Genomic DNA, 19,805 nt, shown 5'->3' on the forward strand with positions numbered 1-19,805 from the left:
TGTGGAGTGAAATGTGCCTTCTCCCCTGAAAATATATATGTTTAGAAAACATTTTTCTTGGGGCACCTGGGTGGCTCAGTGGGTTAAAGCCTCTGCCTTTGGCTCGGGTCATGATCCCAGGGTCCTGGGATCGAGCCCTGCATCGGGCTCTCTGCTTAGCGGAGAGCCTGCTTCCTCCTCTCTCTACCTGCCTCTCTGCCTACTTGTGATCTCTGTTAAATAAATAAAATCTTAAAAAAACAAAACAAAACATTTTTCTTTAGTATAGTTGACAGTTCTACTTTGGCCTCAGGTGTACAATGTAGTGATTCACTTCCTCTGTAAAAAATATGTATGTGGTCTAAAAACTTGTAATTTTAAGCCCCAACTCTCAATGTGTTGGTATTTGGAGCCTGCTGGTAGGGAGCCTGCTTCCTGCCCCCCCCCGCCCCCCACCTGCCCACTTGTGATCTCTGTCTCTCTCTGTCAAATAAATAAATAAAATCTTAAAAAAAAAAAAAGTCAATAGATCTCTCTACTATTGTATCAAACTAAAGTATTGATAGGAGAAGTAAAAGCAGTGTAAAATATTTACGCCAGTGGACTTGCTCAGTTGAAGATAATGGAGGTGAGAGTCCAGGGAGACTGAGGCAGCTAGAGTTTACAGGACAGTGTACCACTGAGGAGAGACCTGGGTAGGTCAATATAGAAAGTGGGTTCACATGGACTGTTCACCAGAGTACTGATCGGCCCCTATGTGAGGAAACGTGATGCCAGAAAAAAAACCACCTGAAAGAATTATGCAGAAAAAGTAGTGCCTATTCCCACCACCAAGATTGGAAAAACTTGTAAGACATTAGGCATTGGGGAGAGTACTGAAAAAGTCTTGCTTCATTCGTGGGGAATAAACACCCCTAACCTAAATACAGTTCTAGTCCCACCAGACAAATCTTAAAAATAAGACCAGAAAGGACTACATTCAAAATAATTACATCTTAGAACTATATCAATGCTCCAAAAATATTGTAGGAATACAAAAATATCCAGCAGTTAACAATGTGAAATTCACAATGTCTAACATCTCATCAATGATTACCAGGCATGCAAAAAAGAAAAAAAGATGCAGTCCAAATGGGGTGAATAATCATTGAAACCAACCCAGAACAAAGATACTAGAATTAGCAGAGAAGGACATTAAAAGTTATTAGAACTGTATGCCACAGATTCAAAAAGTTTAGAGAAACGGAAGATCTAAAAATCCCAATTTAACTTTTTGAGATGAAAAATACAGCATCTGACATGAGAAACTGGGTCGGATTCATAGCAGATTAGACATTGCAGAAGATTACTGAATTTGAAACATAGTAATAGAAACTATCCAAAATGGAATAGGAAATTTTGTTTTGAAATTTTGATACACACAGAGTATCAGTGACCTGTTAAATAACTTCAGGTGGCCTAATATACTTGTAATTTGAATCCCTAAAAGAGATAAGAGGGGAGGATATATTTGAAGAAATAATGACCAAGATTTTCCTAAACAGATGAGTCCTATAAATCTACAGACTGAAGCTCAGCAAACATCCAAGATCAGGAAACAGGAAAAAATATACCAGGCACATCATAATCAAAATTTTTTAAGCTAGTGAAAAAAATCTAAAAGCAATCGTGGGACCAGGGGGCGTTGCAGTATGAGGAGATATTACAGAAGAACAGAAGTAAAGATGATGGCAGATAACTTGGTGGAAACATTGCAAGTACGTATTAGAGCAACATCTTTAAAAAGGAAGCAAAACCAAACTGTCGAGTTAGAATGCTCTAGCAGTTCTCTTATTTCAGAAACAAGGTGAAATAAAGACTTTTTCAGACATGTTAAAGCTGAAAATTAATCAGCAGCATCCCCTCCCTACAAGAATTATTAAAGGAAGTCATTCAGGCACAAGGAAGAGGGCACCAGATGGAAACCTTGATGTACCGGAGAAATGAAGAGCACCAGCAGTGACCACCACACGTGCGTTTTTTCTCACACACAACCTGTCATTTTTTAGAAGAGCCAGGCTATTCTTACAACACTACAAAACTGGTAAAGTTAAGATATGATTTTTCTTGGTTTCTGCTTGGAATAAGATAAGGATCATTGCCTCCTGTGGTATCATCCCCTCCTTAACAAAACCATCTAGAAAGTCATTTCTTTGACTTTGTTAGTTAGTGACATCCACCCCCTCATGGACCTGGGGTATAAATAGTAGTGGAAGGCACATTTATTTTCTTAATCTTCTTTAGTTGTTTTAGTTAACTTGTTTCTGTGATGATGAAATGGACACATCTCCTCACTCCAAGATACAAATTTTTTTTTTAAGAATTTTTTTTTTTTAAAGATTTTATTTATTTATCAGAGGGGGGGGGGGAGAGTGAGCACAGGCAGACAGAATGACAGGCAGAGGCAGAGGGAGAAGCAGGCTCCCGCCGAGCAAGGAGCCTGATGTGGGACTCGATCCCAGCACACTGGGATCATGACCTGAGCCGAAGGCAGCTGCTTAACCCACTGAGCCACCCAGGCATCCCCCAAGATACAAATTTTAAAGTATTGGTTCACCAATGTTTCTGGGCCCACCGGTCTGTTCTGTTAGTCATTTCATCTCATCTTGCACCAGCACCACACTGTCTTAATTCTTACAGCTCTAGGGTAAGACTCGGTATCTGGTAAGATGAGTCCACGCACCTTATTCTTCAAGACTGTCTTAGTCTTCTCAGCCCGTTGCTGCTCTGTACACATTTTAGAGTCTTAATAGTTTCTGCAAAATTAAGGTGAATATATGATTCATGAGTTGTATAATCCTCAAATAAGATTGGGGTCAAAATTTTCTGCTTAAACTACTTCTTAGGTGCAAGTAAATAGTATAGGTGTTCTATATGCTTTATCTTAAGCTTGTCTCTTTCAAAATTTCACAGGGTTCTCAATTTCAGGTTCACATGGTTTTGTTTTGGTTTGTTTTTTTCCTCCTGAAATTTTTTCCTGAAATTTTAGTTTGGGTCACTTGTCACCTGTAAGTGTCTTCACTGTATGTTTGAGGGATGTTTTTCACTTCTGGTTGTTGTGACAGTTTTGCCTCTGTTCTTAATCCCGAAGAACAACCTGACAAATATAAACGTGGCCCAAAATACCTTGGGGTGGCATAGTTGTATAAGTCATTGAACCACTCAGGTGTAACCTGCACTTGCTCAGGTAAGACCCAGCTGTTCCCTGTGGAAACTGTCTCCAGTGAAACATGGCCAGAGTCTGCTTTATCAGCAAGTGGCGCTGACTCTGTCCTCTGGGGATTGCTGTGGGTCACTCCCCTCCCGTTGTTTCTCCTTCCAGTGACTTGACCAATAAAGCCTGGTGGATAATAAATAGTTAATGAGCTCTCAGTAAATGAGAACTGACTTACTAAACAGAAATGAAACGTACCTCTCAGACTCCAGGATCCTTACTCCTTTCAATCAAATCCTGAATATTCAAAATTAGAGCCTTCAGATGCTCTCCTACATGTGTGCAGACAAGATCCAGGATGATAATGAGTTCTCTATCCTCCAGGGACCTGAGAACCACAAATACAAGCAAATGCAGGAATTCCACAGAAGCACCCCAATGGTTTTCCCAGGTTCAACACAGATTAATCCATCTATTCAGATACACATACTTTCATGGTTACATATAAAAACTCATTCTCTTTTGGAGACCAGGTGGCAATTACCTGTGATAAAAACATGATAAAGATGGTTCTTATTTGCATTAGGCTGTTCCTAATGTAGTGTAACAAAGATCAGGGGATAGACAGATCCTCAGTGCTTCTGCTAGGCTCTGAGAAGGGTCAGTTGGTAAAAACAAAAAACCCTACAGTTTTGTTTGGATGCTGTAAGTCTCTGACTTCTGTTGAGGAAAATTGACATAATTATGAAAAGCAAGGAGGATATTGGTGATCTTCCTGATTTGAAAACCTCTAAATGTATTCTCTTGGAATGATCCTGAATAGAGATGGACATGAAGCTTTATCTGTAACAAGCCAGGACTCTAACCTCACGAAGATGTAGGTTCTGCTCTCTCAATAGCCCTATTAGCCAAATAGACCGTAGTTGCTCTGCGTTGTTACCCATGGGGTTCAGCCGCCAGAACACCTGGGCTATGGTCCTGGTTGTGTCCTTTGGACCTTGAAAAAAAAAACCTTTAAAATCATTTTCTCTTAACATGCTTGTCTGTACTTTGAAAGGATTAAGTAAGTTAATGTTCTAGCACTTTGAAAGAGTAGAAAGTGCTATTAATTACCAGTGGACGTGAATCAAAAACTGGAAGAAACCTTAACTCTTAACCTATTTTGGCTGGGAAGGGAGATTTGGGGTTTGGGCACAGCCCAGTTAAAGAGATTCTCAAGTGTCAGTTACCTCAATCTCTCCTTTATGTCCCTGTCTTTTTATTGGGCCTGCCATGGCCTTAGTTGACACATTCATCTCTTAATTCATTTGTCCTTGTCCAGTCACCCCTGAAAACCTGCTTTCCCAGTTTCCATTATCCTTCACACTAGTTATTCTCTAGAATTTATTTAACTACAAAAGTCCTATTCCAGTGGCTCCTTAGGGGGTTACAAGATGGATCCATGATATATCAGGCTCTTCCATTCTACCTCTCAGGTAGTCATAAGCACTAAGTTTGTATAATGCCTGACACATAGGATTCGATATATCTACTGTAGTGATTTATATAATATTATTAATGTTATTAGAGGTAATTAAAAATATGGAGATTGTATATAAATTATATTAAATATAAATACTTTAAATAAAAATTTTAACATTTTTTTATATACATAAAATTATCTCCATTTCTAGCCCCTTTCCTCTCCATGAGAATGAGAGATGGAACTGAAAATTCTAACCTTGTAACCGTGGCTTGGTCTTTCTGGTGACCAGCCTCCCCAAAAGCCCACCAAGAGTCACCTCGTTAGAACAGAAAACATTGCTCTCACCTATGATCAGATCCAAGGGATTTAGGAGCTCTGTTTCAAACCAGGGCAAAAGGCCAAATGTTAAAGATGCTTCTAGTGCTCTTATCCCTTAGGAATTTAAAAGGATTTTAGGAGTGCCTAGTCAGGAACCAGGAACAGACCAATATATAACTTTTCTACCCTCACATTCACCATTTACTACACTTAGCTCAAATCCCTGTGTTGTTAATTCTTGGCAAACATTATTTCTTTGTCTAAAAGTTTAAAAAGCTTCCTTCTCTGGTCGCTTTTTCAGGTCTTCATTGTTTTGTGAACCCTACCCCCCCATCCCCCCACCATGGACTGGTAGAAATTTAATAACATTTGTATGCTTTTCTCATGCTAATCTTGTATCAGTGTAATTCTCCAGTCCAGCCAGAGACCCTAAGAGGGTCGAGGAGGAGGTTTTTTTCTTCCCTTACACTAACATCTTCAGTACAGTGTTGAGTAGAAGCAGTGATAGCAGACATCCTGGTCTTGTTCTAATTTTGAAAGGAAGCTCTATTAATTCACTAGGCTGCTGTAACAAACTACTACAAATTGGGCGGCTTAAATAGTAGGAAGTCAGTGTCTCACAGTTCTGGAGGCTAAAAGTCCAAGATCATCATGTCAGCAGGATTGGTTCCTTTGAAGGTTGTGTGGGGAAGCTGCTCCCTGCCTCTCCTGTACCTTCTGGTGGTTTCCTGGCAACCTTTAATGTCTATTAGGCTGTAAATTCATCACCTTGACCTCTGCCTTCATGTGCATATGACGTTCTCACTCTGTGTGTGTGTCTGCTTCTGTGTCCATATTTCCTCTTTTGGTAAGGATACCAGTTACGTTGGATTGGGACTCACCCTAATGGCCTCATATTAACTAATTACATCTGCAGTGACTCCATTGCCAAATAAGGTCACATTCTGAGATACTGGTGAGGACTTCAACATACTAATATTTGTGGGACACAATTCAACTCATGAGCAGCTCTGACACTTTGGTATTAAATGTGTTTGCCATGATAATCTTTGTTAAGTAAGTTGTTTCCCATTTCCAGCTTGCTTAAAAGCTGTTATCTTAGATATTAACCTTTACAGAATGTTTTTACATACTTAATGAGATTATAATATATGGCTTTTCTTCTTTAATCTGATAGTGGGTGATTTATTCTAACAGCTTTTTCATTTTAGTCCATGCCTGAATTCTCAGAATAAACCCAAATTGATGGTGAGTTTTAATACATTCCTACATTCAGTCTGCTAACATTTTAGAAGATAGTTTCTGCATCTTTGTTCATAAAAATTATTGGCCTGTATGGTTTGTTATTGTTATTGGACCATCTTTGTTCTTGATACTGTTACAATCGCCTCATAAAGGAAGGTGGGAACTGTGACAGAGATTCTGGGTTGTTTCAGTTTAGGATGATGAAAATGTTCTGGAAAATGGTTAGTGATGATGGTTGTACGACAGTATGATTGTACTTAATGCCACTAAGCTATACACTTAAAGATGGTTAAAATGGTAAATTTTATGTTTTGTGTGTTTTAACACATACACACACACACACACACACACACACACACACCAGACCCACAGATAACATCACTGAAAGCTCTTCTCTTAAGATTAAGAATAAAAAAAGGATGTTTGTTCTTGCTTTCCCTATTTAGTATTTTACAGGAGGTTCTAGGCAGGGCAGTTATGAAAGAAAAAATGAATAAAAGCCATCCAGATTAGAAAGAAAAAGTAAAACTGCCTCTATTTAAAGATAACATGATCTTATATATAGGAAATCCTAAAGAACACACACACACACACACCACACACACAAAGTTAATAGAGCTAATAAATTCAGGATGCTATCAGAAGATAAGATCAATGCATAAAAATCAGTTGCATTTTTTTTAAAGATTTTATTTATTTATTTGACAGATCACAAGTAGGCAGAGAGGCAAGCAGAGAGAAAGGGGGAAGCAGGCTCCCTGATGAGCAGAGAGCCCGATGTGGGGCTTGATCCCAGAATCCTGGGATCATGACCTGAGCTGAAGGCAGAGGCTTAAGCCACTGAGCCACCCAGGCACCCCTCAGTTGCATTTCTGTACACTGACAATGAACAGAAAATGAAATTTAGAAAACTGTTTCATTTACAATAGTATCAAAAAGAATACTTAGTAATTATTTTTTACAGAGAAGAGCATGACTTGTACACTGAAAACCACAAAACAGTGTTGGAAGAAACTAAGGAAGATTTAAATAAATGGAAAGGCATTCCATTTTCATAGATTGGAAGACAAGAGGGCAGTACTCTCCCAAACTGATCTACAAATTCAACACAATCCCAATCAAAATCCCAACTGCCTTTTTTTTTTTTTTAAAGGAATGGACAAGCTGATTCTAAAATTCATATAGGATTGCAAGAGACTTTAACTACCCAAAACAGTCTAAAAAAAAAAAAAAAAAAGGTGGAGGATTCCCATTTCCCTACTTCAAGCCTACGGCAAATCTATAATAAAGATGGTGTGATGCCAGTATAAGAATAACTGTATAGATCAGCAGAATCGAATTCAGAGTCCAGAAATAAACTCATACAACTATGGCCAATTGATTTTCAACAAAAGTCCCAAGATTATTCAGTGGGGAAAAGACTATTTCCACAAGTTGTGCTAGGAAAACTGTAAATCCACATGTGAAAGAATGAGGTTGGACCCTTGCCTTACACCATATGCAAGAATTAACTCAAAGTGGATAAAAGGCCTAAGCGTTTAAGTTAGAAGAGTCTGAAAACACAGCTGTTAATTTGTGACTCTGTATTATCAATACTTTCTTCACCAAAAGTACAAGCAACAAAATTTAAAAAAAAAATTTGAACTATACCAAAGTGGAAAACTTTCAGGTGTCAAACTTTTATATATATCAAAAGAGTGAAAAGACACACTCCACAAAGTGGGAGAAAATATTCATGGACTATAATTTGATCAAGACTAGTAGCCAGAATATATAAAGCATTCTTAATAACCTAAAAATAAAAACAACCCTATTAAAAATCAACAAAGGTATTAAATAGACATTTCTCCAGTGAAAATATACAAATGGCCAATAACCACATGCAAAGATACTCAACATCATTAGTCATTAAGGAAATGCAAATTAAAACCACAATGAGATACAACTTCAAACCTACTAGGATTGCTATAATTAAAAAAAAAACAAGTATAAGTAAGAAAGTGGAAAAATTGGAAAATTGCTGGTAAGAATGTAATTTGCTTTGGATATTTGCAAATTTGCTGTTTGCTTTGGAAAGCCGTTGGATGGTTCCTCACAAAGTTAAACAGAATTACCATATGACCCAGTAATTCCACTCCTAGATATCTATCCAAGAGAACTGAAAATATAAGTTCCAACAAAAACTGGTACATAAATATTCATAACAGTTACTCATAATACTCCGTGAGAACAACCCAAGTGCCCATCAACTGATGCATGAATAAACAAAATATGGTATATTCATATAACATAGTATTATTTGACCATAAAAAAAAAGGCTACACATGGATGAATCTTGAAAACATTGTGCCATGTGAAAGAAGCCAGACACGAAAGGTTGTGGATTATATAATTCCATTCATATGAAATGTCCAGAATATGCAAATCTGTTGAGACAAAAAGATTAGTGGTTCCTAGTGGCTGGGGGACGAGGGGATTCAGGAGTGACTGCTTCATGGATATAGGGTATTTTTTGAGGGTGATGAAAATGTTCTGTAATTAGTGGTGATTATTGTGCATGTTTTTGAACAATCTAAAACTCACTAAATTGTATATTATAAAATGGTGAACTTGAGCGAGATTTTACAGATGAGAAGTGTGCACATGAAAATATGTTTAACCTATGAAGGAAAGGCAAATCAAAACCATTTTGAGAACAGCCCAGAGAGATATGATGACTAAATGTTATATGGTATCTGGGATGGAATCCTGAAATAGGAAAAGGATCTTGGCAAAAAAGTAAGGAAATCTGAATGAAGTAATAGACCTTAGTTAATAATAATGTGTCAGGGCACCTAGGTGGCTCAGTCAGTTAAGTGTCTGCCTTCAGCTCAGGTCATGATCTCAGGGTCCTGGGATCAAGCCCCCTGTTGGGCTCTCTTTCTCAGTGGGGAGTCTGCTCACCCTCTTTCTGTCCCCCGCTTGTGCTTGCTTGCACTCTCAAATAAGTAAAATCTTTAAAAAAAAAAATAACGTGCCAATTTTGGTTCATTAATTGTCCTAAGTGGACCATACAAATATGATTTAATGGGTTAGTTCTTTGGGATGGTAAACCTGTTCTCGATCTTGACCATGATTAATCTATACATGTGTTAAAATTCATAGCAATGTACAACAAAAATAGTTTACTTTAAATGTTCATTTAAAAAAGTAAAATTCGGGGGCGCCTGGATGGCTTAGTAGGTTAAGCCGCTGCCTTCAGCTCGGGTCATGATCTCAGGGTCCTGGGATCGAGTCCCGCATCGGGCTCTCTGCTCGGTGGGGGGCCTGCTTCCCTCTCTCTCTCTCTGCCTGCCTCTCCGTCTACTTGTGATTTCTCTCTGTCAAATAAATAAATAAAATCTTTTAAAATTTTAAAAAAAATAAAATAAAAATAAAAAAGTAAAATTCGGGGCACCTGGGTGGCTCAGTGGGCTAAAGCCTCTGCTTTCGGCTCAGGTCATGATCCCAGGGTCCTGGGATCAAGCCCCACATCGGGCTCTCTGCTCAGCGGAGAGACTGTTTCCTCCTCTTTCTCCCTGCCTGCCTCTCTGACTACTTGTGACCTCTGTCTGTCAATTAAATAAATAAAATCTTAAAAAAAAAACTATTAAAAAATAAAAATAAAGTAAAATTCTTAAATGATTTGGAAGAATTGGAGAGTAACCAAGAATTCAAAGAACCTGGAGATTTGATCCTTGAAGGAATTGAGCTGCACTGGGTGAGATCTCTCCTTACAAAACTTTCTCCTTAGGACACTCCCCAGTCTGCGCAGTGTGGGTGGCTAGAACTCTTGCAGAAAGCCACAGACTTCTTGGCTTAAGAGAGCAGTGGATTTTAGTGGAGAACTGGGAAAAATGGGTAAAGGTGGTCAAAAGGCACAGACTCACAGTTATAGATAGTCCCGGGAATGTCATATACATCATGGCAACTATAGTTAAAAAAAAAAAAAAAAGATATCAGTGGGTGAAGTTCAGATCAGCTGCCAGAGCAGCTGGATATTGAGGGAGAATACCCAGAAAGGAGGGATCTGCAGAGAGGAAATCCCCTAAACCTGCTTATGAAATCCCCTCAAATCTTTGGGTGACCCCCATACTGCAGAGCTACTAGGTGAAACTCCCAAAGAGTCCAGCAGAAAGCAACAGCTCAAAGGCAGGAAGAGAAGGGCAGGTATTTCAGCTGCTGCCTGCTCCAAGAGAGATAGGATTTATAGTATGATTTTCACAAATTCAGAGGGGCATGGGTAAATGTCTTAGATTGTCCACTGAAATCCCACAGGGGCCACATCTTGGAAGACTCCGCCAGGATTAAGGCATTCACTCTAATAATAATGAGGAACCTTAAACTCACCATAACAAACGTTGAACCCAAACTACACAAATACAAGGTCAGTTTCCAGCTATTAATTTGACTCCCTGCTAATACAAAAATCAACATTCTTCAGAAGATACAAAAAAAATCCAGACTCTGTATAAGGTGTCATCCCCACCCAATGTCCATTATCGCATTTTTAAAATCCTAGAGATGCCCCACCTCCAAATGTAACTCAATATTAATAGAATTGATAGAATGGCAATAATCCCCAAATGTTGTGGGGAGCAGAATTTGAAGCAGCTATTATAAATATCTATAAGAGAGTTTAAGGGAAAAAGTTATAATGGATACATGAAAGAGAAATCTTAACAGAGAAAAGAAAAAGAAACCTAGAACTGAAAATAAAATAAAAAATTCAATGAGTGAGTTTAACAGCAAATCGACGGAATCCAAAAAAGGGTCAGTGAAATCAAGTATCAAGAGACCTCTCAGTCAAGGGACTGAGAAAAAAAATACTGAAAAAAAAAATATGACCTATCAAAAAATATTCAGGTGATGGCATTAACTGGAGTTCCAGTTTTCAGAGAAAACAGGGTAGGAAAATGTGATTAATTAATGACAACAACAAAAATCCCTACGTTTTGTAAAGACAAAATTTTCAGATTCAAAATCTCAGGGAACCGCAAGAAGATTAAATATGAACAAAACCACTCTTAGACACATCACAATCCGACTTCTGAAAAGAGAGATAAAATATTGAAAGCAGCCAAAAATGATAAACACATGACATACTGGAGAACAATGGTTGGAGTTCTCATTGACTTGTCACCTGAAACAGTGAAGGTCAGACAGTGGGGGAGGGGGGAGTCTTTATTTAAAGTACTGGGAAAAAAATCATTAATAATTCTACATCCAATAGAATGAATGAAGATGATATATAGATATTTTTCAGATAAAGAAATCATCTAAGAGAATTTATTGCCAGCAGACCTGCACAAGGAATGCTGAAGGAAATTCTTCAGGCTAAAGAGAAATTACATCAGAAAATCTTAAACCTTGACGAATGAATGAAGAGGCCAAACAAAAAAAATACAGACAACAAATCGGTATTGCCAGAGGAGAAGGGGATGGAGGGACCAGTGAAGTAGATAAAGGGGATCAAGAGTACACTTACCTTGATGAGCACTGAGAAACGCACAGAGTTGTTCAATCATTTTATTGTACACCTGAAACGTACGGAGCACTGTAGATTAAGTAGACTTCAATTAAAAAAAAAAAAAACGGAAGAGGATCAGAAGTAAATGCAAAAGACTATTTTTGTCTTCTCACTTTCTCTAAGAGATAGGACACTTTAAAGCAAAAATTAGAACATTAGCTTCTGATTTTTATAGTATATAGTTAAAACACATAATAAATACAGCATAAAGGATAGAGTAGGGGATAGTGGTAAATAGACTCATTTGTTTACAAGTCTCCTACATTTTACATGAAGTACGGTATTATCTCTAAGTAGACTGTAAAAAGTTTAGTAGGTATATTGCAATACTTAGAGACACTCAAAATTAAGACAGAGGTTGAGCTAACAGTAGATAAAATGACGATAAACTTGAGTATATTGAAACAAGACAGGAAAGGAAGAGCAAAGGAACAAAAATCAAAAAGAACTGGGGCGCCTGGGTGGCGCAGTGGGTTAAGCCTCTACCTTTGGCTCAGGTCATGATCCCAGGGGCCTGGGATCAAGTCCCGCATAGGGCTCTCTGCTCAGCAGGGAGCCTGCTTCTCCTCATCTCTCTCTCTCTGCCTATTTGTGATCTCTCTCTCTGTCAAATAAATAAATAAAATCTTTAAAAAAAAATCAAAAAGAACTAAAAAAAAATGGTAGACCTAAGTCCAGCCATATCATTTATTATATTAAATATATATGGGCTAAACAGTTTAACTCAAAAGCAGAGATTACCAAAATGAATAAAACAAGATTTAACTATATTCTGTCTACAAGAGCTGCAGTTTAAATATAAAGAGAACAAATTGAAAGTAATAGGACGGTAAAAGACAGAAACTCCAAATAGGGAGCATAACAACAACAGATGAAATAGACTTCAGTGCAAAGTGTAGTCGCAGAGATAAGGAACATTTTCATAACGATATAAGGTCAACCCATCAGACATCACACTCATAAAATGTTTATGTATCTAATAAGTTTCAGAATCCACAGAGCAGAACTCAATAGAATTAAAGGGAGAAATAATAGACCATCTTGCAATTGTCAGAAGTTTTAACCTTCCTCTCTTAACAACTGATAGAAAAACTACCAAAAAATCAATAAAGACATAGATGATCTGAACATTATCAACCATGTTGACCCAATTGGTATTTCTAGAATACTATAAATGAGCAAAACAAATTTTTAAATGCACTTGGTATATTCACCAAAATAGACCATATGTTAGTCGGTAAAGCAAGTCTCAACACGTTTAAAGGGAATACAGAGTTTCTCAGACCTCAGTAGGTTGGGGACAGGGCACTTGGAGTGCAGCTATCAAACTGGCTGGGGCCTTAATGCTCAGGACAGGGCCCCAGGGCTTCCTGCTTGGCTTCCTTGTCTACCTGAAGGACAGACGGCTTGTCCTCCCTGCTCTGGCCACAGAAGGAGAGCACCCGGCAAGGTGTGGAGTGCGGCCACTGCAAGGTAAGCTGCTTGGGGTAGGTGCTGGGATTCCAGTGGGGTCCCTCTGTGCCAAGAGGGAGGAGGTGACCAAACCCTTGGTAAGAGCAGGAAGGGCCAGAGCAGGGTGTTGGGGGCTCAAGGGTAGGACCTGCTCTGCCCCAAGAGGGAGCCCCAAACCTGGTTCTGACTGAAGGTGACAGCCAAGGGCAGTGACCCCAAACTCTTGCCTCCCACGGAGGCACAGTGTCTGGGACTATACTGAAGGGGGATGGGAGGGGCCGGAAGTTCGGGTCAGACTATAGTCACAGAACCAAGGGCCACCACATTGGCCCACAACAGCAGTGACAGGACCCCATTGGGTTGAGGTCCTGCAGGGGCCTCAGAGAGAGGGCCTGACACCCTGGTGCAGGGCTACCCTCATCCTTCTGTCCCCCCGAAACCCTCAGGGTGAAGGGAGGCAAAGCTCAGGCCCCCAGCAAAGCCCCAGCGGAGTAGAGTAGGCAGAATTATCAGGACAGGACTGGGCTCTGGCTCCCAGCTTCAGGGCCCTGGTCCTTTTCCTTTCTCACAAAAAAGGTGGAGGCTTGGTTCAATGAAAGTCAAAGGGAAGGGCGGCTGTTTCTCCAGATCAGGAAGGATACAAGGGGTCAGTACTTGGCATTAACTAGTGCCTGGTGGTGAGGTCTGGGGGCAGGGGGGACACTCGTGCGCTGGCAACATGAAAGAGGCAATACTGTGCAGTGGTTAAGGTCAAGGGCACTAGAACCAGACCATCTGGGGTTGAATCCTGGTTTCTCCACCTACGAGCCTGTAAGCTTGGTAATCTCTCCAAGCCGTGGTTCCCGTGTCTGTAAGATGGGAAGAATAACAGTGTCTCCTTTATGACATTAGGACATTTTGTCATTAGGGCTCAGTGGGGCTTTAGCATAGTTTTTGGCAATAGATACTATGGATGGAGCACCGCATGTAGCCCTAGATCCACTATCTGAAGGGACACCTCGTCCAGACCCTGACTCAAATTCCAGGGCCCGACTGGCAGTGGCCAAAGTGCCCCATGACCCCACCACCACTGGAAACTTTCAGAGGGAGAGTTGGGTGGGGCCCTGCCTGCCAGGGCCTTTCCAACTGGGTAATTCTCGGAGAGCTCCGGGGTAGGGGTCACGGAGGCAGCCAGCCTCTAAGGGCTCATTGTTCTTCTCTGAGCTGGGAAAGATGCCTTCCCCCCACCTCTCTAACTCAGTCTGCTCCGGAGCGGACCAAAGATCAACAAACACCGCCCGTCTCTCCTTGCCCAGCTCACAAAGGGCTCTCAGTGTCTCACAATGGGCCTGTGATGCCCAGCCTTCTGAGCTTATCGGACCCTGTTCGCAAACGAGAAGCTGAGGCCCGCAGGGAGGAAGTCGTGTGTGTGTGTCCCATAGAGGGAAGTGGCTCAGCCAGGATTCGGTCTCCCTGTCCTGCATCCAGGACTTCAGACTTAGGGGCACAAGAAATGCAGAGTTGTGCATGGACAGCCCCACACACAGCGCGCACAGCCTAGGGGGATTCAGGGGGAGGGGCGGCGGCTGGAACCCTCCCTCCTCAGCGGTCAGGTGGTGGTAGCTGTTTTGTTTTCTCTCTAGATGAGCTTCACGTCCCAGGTAACCGGAGCAGAAATCCTCAACTTGTCTTGTCTCCCCAGGTGGGATGTCTGCTGCTTCAGAGGCCCGGGGCACAGCTGTGACCATGACTTGGCCTAATGATAAAGCGGGAGGGGGGGAAGCAGGACCCAAGTGCCCGCCCTACGTGGTGTGTTGCCAGAAAGCATGACCATGACTGTGGTCTCCTGAAGTCCAAGGACGTGGAGAGACTGGAGTCTAGGGTGACCATCCAGGTTTTCCTGGGTTCGGGATGTGCAACTTTAAATTTTATTTTTATTTTTTTAAAGATTTTATTTATTTATTTGACAGAGAGTGAGAGAGGGAACACAGCAGGAGAGTGGGAGAGGGAGAAGCAGGCCTCCTGCTGAGCAGGGAGCCCGATGCAGGGCTCGATCCCAGGACCCTGGGATCATGACCTGAGCCCAAGGCAGACGCTTAACCACTGAGCCACCCAGACGCCCCGCAACTTTCAATTTTAAAAACCTGGAAAGTTCCAGGCAATCGGGGATGAGTTGCTCACCTGAGTGTGCCACAGCTTCCAGTCTGGGAAAATGAGACTCCCCCAGGAATAAGTAGAGGGGACTGGAGACGAGGGCTAGGAAGGAAACGCAAGCGTCAGGGACCGGAGCAACTGGACACGCAGTGGTTGGCACTCTGCAGCTCGGGCCTGGGCCGCCCACTCCTCGTTTTCACGGGGTTCCTTCCCATCCCTGTTGAATCCGCCGGAGTCAAGCCCCTCCGTCCCAACAAAGATACCCAGAGCCCTGGGACCTTCTCCCAGGTCCTCTGCCAGCCTGGGATTAGTCAGTGCTCAACGGGCCCTCTTCTCCCCTTCTTTCCGGGGCACTGTCTCAGACCCCATCTCCGGCACGGCCCAGGGGGCCATCTTTCCAAGTCCCCAGAGCGCTCTGTTCCCAGGCGATAGGACAAACCGGAACTCAACGGCCTTCTTACCTCCTTACAGAGGAAAGGGAGGTAAAGGTGACCAGAGCTGTGTGCACTCAGGCAATGGAGAACCTCAGCCTCAGTTTCCTCAACTTGCAAACAGGGGTACTGTACCTCTCTTGTAAAATGGTATTAAGCATCACAGGACCAGCTGCTCAATAGATGTTTGCCGCTGAGGCTGTTGGAGGGGACTTAGACCACTCAGTCCCCAGAGGAGATGTCTGTCTCAGGTCTGCATGTCACTCAGGTTTCTGTTTCTTCAGGCCTTCTGCTCGACTCGGGTCCACTGAGTCCGCCTGTTGCCTCCAGGGAATGTCAAGATGGGACCCGTTGAGGAAGGGAGAGCTCCGGGTGGGGGAGGGGAGTGGAAAGGCTGCAATTTAGGACGGGAAGAAAAGGTTGGATGAGGAGGCGGTCGCCGTTGTTGGGAATTGACGGGTTCTTAGTGGTGGCTCCAGGCAGGGTTTACCCGCGATGCGCAGGCTTCTGGAATTCAGCACACGGAGGCACAGGTGGGCTAGTGAGGCCTGGCCCTGGGCCAGGTCTCCTCGAGCCCCCGGAGGCCCAGCGGACCCAACGCCCAGGGGAAGGAACCGGCTCCCCCTGCATCCCAGCCTGTGCAAACGCCCAGTGGTCGGGGCCCTGTTTCCTCTCAGGCCCTGACAGGGGCAGTGAGCACCATTAAGTTCTTCCTGTCTGAGGCCTTCCTGGGGCGGCACTTCGAGGCGGTGGAGTTGGAAGGCAAGGAGCCCGAGCCGGGAGACCTCTTCCTGTTCAGGCTGTTGTCCCCCACGGGACGCTGGTGCGGGGCCCACGTGGGAGTGTACTGTGGCCGCGGGGAGATCATCCATTTCGAAGGTGAGCATCTCCGGCTGAGATGACGGCCCCAGTCTGCGAAGAGAGGCTGCCGGTCGCAGCCCTGCGCCACCCGTGGGTGGGGCCCACGGGAATGAAAACTGCAGGTCCCAGGCTGGAGGCGCGCGTCTCTGGAGAAGGGTACTTGTCCCGCAGGGTATGGGGCTCAGGACCCCCAAGTCCTGGGATATTTGGGAGCGGGATCACAGGGCTAGGGTCCCGGGACCCACCCCGGCTCTGATCTACAGCCATTGGGCCATCCCTGTAGGGAGGAATGTCGCCAGCCAAGGGCCTCACGCGTTTCTGGGCTCCTGCGAAGGCATTGTATCCAAACAGGGGCAGCGCCCGCTGCAGCGCTCCCGCTCGCTGTGGCGTGTGCTGCGTAGACGTGGCGGCGTTGACCCGGTGGGCCTGGAGCGCCGTGTGCGCGAGGCCATGGACGCCGACCCGCCCCCCTACCACCCCACGCGCAGCAACTGCGTGCACTTTGCGCTGCGTCTGCTCGGCCCCGGGCCCACCCTGGACCCCCTGCGAATAGACGGCCGTCCTGTTAGCTCGGTGAGTGTGGCTCCGTTACCCAGCCACGACCCCACCCCACCTCCGCCTCCACAGCCAGTTAACAAACAGGGCTAACCTCAAACTCAAGATCCACTTTACTCTGCCGGACCCAAAGCACCCAGAAACAAAGCAGGCCTGCCAACTCGAAGTTCCACTTCTCTAAAACTCTTTTGGGCCCACTCCAGGAAGGCCCCAGCTCACAGATCTTGGGCACATCGATTTCCTCCAGCCTACCTGCTTCCAAACCCGGACGCTGCTGGTCCTTGTTAAGCCCCTTTTGCATTCCCCCAGCAGAACCTACCTTCGGAGCCCATCTTTCTTGCCCTTTACATCCAGGCCCACAGATTCTGGTTCTGATCCCACACCTGGTACCTAGTCTAGATCAAGACTCAGCCCTATGAACTCCTGCTCTCCAAGTCAAGCCCTCCTCACCACCTCCTCCGCTTCCTCCTCCTCCTCCTCCAAACCCAGCCAAGAGACCTCAGCCATCCGACCCGATGGCCCAAACTCGGGCCCAACTGGATCTCACCCCTTTCCCAAAACCTGGTCACTACTTTCTCTCTAGATCCAGGCCATCTCTCCTTGGGGGTACTTTGGGCCTTGGCAGCTGAGCTGGAGGCCTGACATGATCCAGGAGCCCTGCCTGTCACACCAAACCTTAACCCAGTTTCTTCCTCTCTCCCTTCCTTTCTAGATGTCGGTGGACCTGAACTTGAGTGTGGACTAGGTGTGGCCTTAGGCCCTCCTGACTGTGTACTGGGGCTTCAGAATGGTCATTAAACTATTTTGCAAAGATGAGTTCAGGGTTCACTGTCCCTTCTATTCAGTCTCCATTTCTCTGCCTACAGCGGGCTGTAGGCTCCTCCCACGGACAAAACCTCCTTAAATTCTGTCAGGTCCAGGAAGTCCCCTGGCTTCCTGGTGAGGAACCAAGGCACCATCCGAGGGGCCCAGATTTTCTAGGAAATATGTAGCTGGGAGCAGGACCGTCCTTGGTCTCCGAAGCGGGTCTCTGGGTACTGTGCCTCTTTCCCGCTCTAGGACCCCCAGCACGGGGACACAGCCTCCTCTTCAGTCCCCGGCTTTCCTTCCACTGCCCCGGGGGAGCATATGTGGCTGTGTCTGGAATGAGCGGAGCCGGGTGGTCGGGACCTTCCACCAAGACCCTGTGGTCGGGAGGGTGAGGGAAGGCTGTCCCTCCTCAGGACGCGGAGGTGCATCGAATCCCTCAAAAGGACAGGGGTCTCCTTTCCCGGGAAGGGGAGGGGGCGGGGATTTCCGAGAGTGGGGGCGGGCCCAGACCCCGCGGCACAGCCCCGCCCCCTCCGTGGACACGCCCTCCGCTCCGCACGCCCGGGTGCCTTTAAGAGCCTCACGGCGCGGCGCTGATTGATAAATCCGCGCGCTGCCTCCGCTCGCGCAGATTGCGGCCTCTGCGGAGCCCGGCCTGCGCTCGCTTCCTCGGCCCCAGCCTCCGCCCCGGCGAAGCGCTCTGCCCGGCAGCCCCATGTCGGCCGCCCCCGCCTACGGCGAGGACAAGGGCGGCTCCGCCGGCCCGGGGGAGCCCGAGTACGGCCACGACCCGGCGAGCGGCGGCATCTTCTCCTCCGACTACAAGCGGTGAGGGAGCCCGCGGCGCGCCGGCACCATGGACAGCGCCCCGGCCGCGCCGACCGGAAGCCCGCCCTGCCCCCTCCCGCGGCGGCCGGGCCCCGGAGCCCCCCCCTCCCCCGCGCCGGCGCCCGGCGCCAAGACCCAGCCGGGACCCCGGGAGGGGCTGCAGGCCGGCGGGGGAGGGGCTGCAGGCCGGCGGGGGAGGGGCCGGCCCTCCGGCCCGGGCGTGCCTGGGTCTGCGGGTTTGCACTACAGGTTCCCCGCCGATTTCGCGCGGGCGAGCCGGCTCCAGAAGGTCGCGGGGGAGGGGTCAGCGTCCCTGAGCTTGAGTCTGGGGCCTGTCTGGGAAGGCCCGCGCTGGGGCCCTCGGAACCTCGCAGGCCTGGCCCCTCCTACAAATCCATTTACCTCATTCTGGCCCCGCGCTCGCGCCCCCATCTCCTCCCATCTGACCGGTGCTCACACACTCCTGCTTCCCACCTTGACCCTAGAGATCAGCCCCACCTGGACCGCCTACCCTTCTACCACCAAATCCCCACCTTCGGCTCACTCGTTGGTTCTTTCGTTTGTTTGTAAATCCTGAAATAAGCATTTGTAAGGGGCTGCTGTGTCCATTCTCCTCCTAGTCCCTGTGAATACAGGCGTGAACCTGAGACAGCCCTCGGTCCTCGTCCTCTGGCTGCTCTAGAGGAGAGCACAGGGGAAGAATCCGTATTACAGGAGCGTCGGAGGGATGCTAGGAGCTGGTCCCTATCCGTGGAGGACAGAGGGAGGGGAGAGAGAGGGATGTTCCAGGCAGAGGAAAGAGCCTGTAGGGAGGTGGGGAGCCAGGTCACGCGTGTTGTAGGTGCTAATACAATATGGCCCGAATCGTGTGCAAGCCCCTGGAGTGACCAGAAATGAGGGTTGGGAGGATGCCAAGGGCTCACCAAGAGCAGGTGATCTCAGACTGGCGTTTTAGAAGGATTCTCGGCTGGATTGTGGAGAAGGCGT

At 45.6% G+C, this 19,805-nt stretch overlaps 2 protein-coding genes across 4 annotated transcripts in view; both read left to right on the plus strand.

Moving 5' to 3' along the window:
* Nucleotides 1-12,384: 12,384 nt before the first annotated feature.
* On the plus strand, nucleotides 12,385-17,996 carry LOC101690127. 3 transcript variants are annotated; one of them, XM_004763672.3, is made up of 5 exons: nucleotides 12,391-13,221; nucleotides 14,823-14,881; nucleotides 16,442-16,643; nucleotides 16,909-17,198; nucleotides 17,893-17,996. In XM_004763672.3, exons 1-5 carry the CDS (start codon nucleotides 13,092-13,094, stop codon nucleotides 17,923-17,925), a joined length of 714 nt encoding a protein of 237 aa, XP_004763729.1. In that variant the 5' UTR covers nucleotides 12,391-13,091; the 3' UTR covers nucleotides 17,926-17,996. The 3 variants fall into 3 exon arrangements, with proteins under 3 accessions (XP_012917483.1, XP_004763729.1, XP_012917482.1); XM_013062028.1 differs by having other exon boundaries at nucleotides 13,148-13,221; nucleotides 14,823-14,840; XM_013062029.2 differs by lacking the exon at nucleotides 17,893-17,996 and having other exon boundaries at nucleotides 12,385-13,221; nucleotides 16,977-17,069.
* Nucleotides 17,997-18,527: 531 nt separating this feature from the next.
* AP3B2 (adaptor related protein complex 3 subunit beta 2) overlaps nucleotides 18,528-19,805 on the plus strand; it is a 29,050-nt gene continuing 27,772 nt past the window's right edge. The window contains exon 1 of the mRNA XM_004763684.3: nucleotides 18,528-18,818. Within this exon, the coding sequence (XP_004763741.1) occupies nucleotides 18,706-18,818 (113 nt within the window). The 5' untranslated portion in view covers nucleotides 18,528-18,705. The remainder of the gene's footprint in view (nucleotides 18,819-19,805) is intronic.

This window comes from Mustela putorius, unplaced genomic scaffold (assembly GCF_011764305.1).
Source record: "Mustela putorius furo isolate JIRA1106 unplaced genomic scaffold, ASM1176430v1.1 tig00003875_pilon_pilon_pilon, whole genome shotgun sequence".
Taxonomy (NCBI): domain Eukaryota; kingdom Metazoa; phylum Chordata; class Mammalia; order Carnivora; family Mustelidae; genus Mustela; species Mustela putorius.

What these genes read in the sequence shown, in the direction of transcription:
- LOC101690127 (XM_004763672.3), top strand. Translation starts at nt 13,092, where the DNA reads ATGCTCAGGACAGGGCCCCAGGGCTTCCTGCTTGGCTTCCTTGTCTAC. An exon ending in AACTTGTCTTGTCTCCCCAG is followed by an intron (nt 14,882 to 16,441) that starts GTGGGATGTCTG and finishes GTTTCCTCTCAG; the next exon opens with GCCCTGACAGGGGCAGTGAG. An exon ending in GGAGATCATCCATTTCGAAG is followed by an intron (nt 16,644 to 16,908) that starts GTGAGCATCTCC and finishes CCATCCCTGTAG; the next exon opens with GGAGGAATGTCGCCAGCCAA.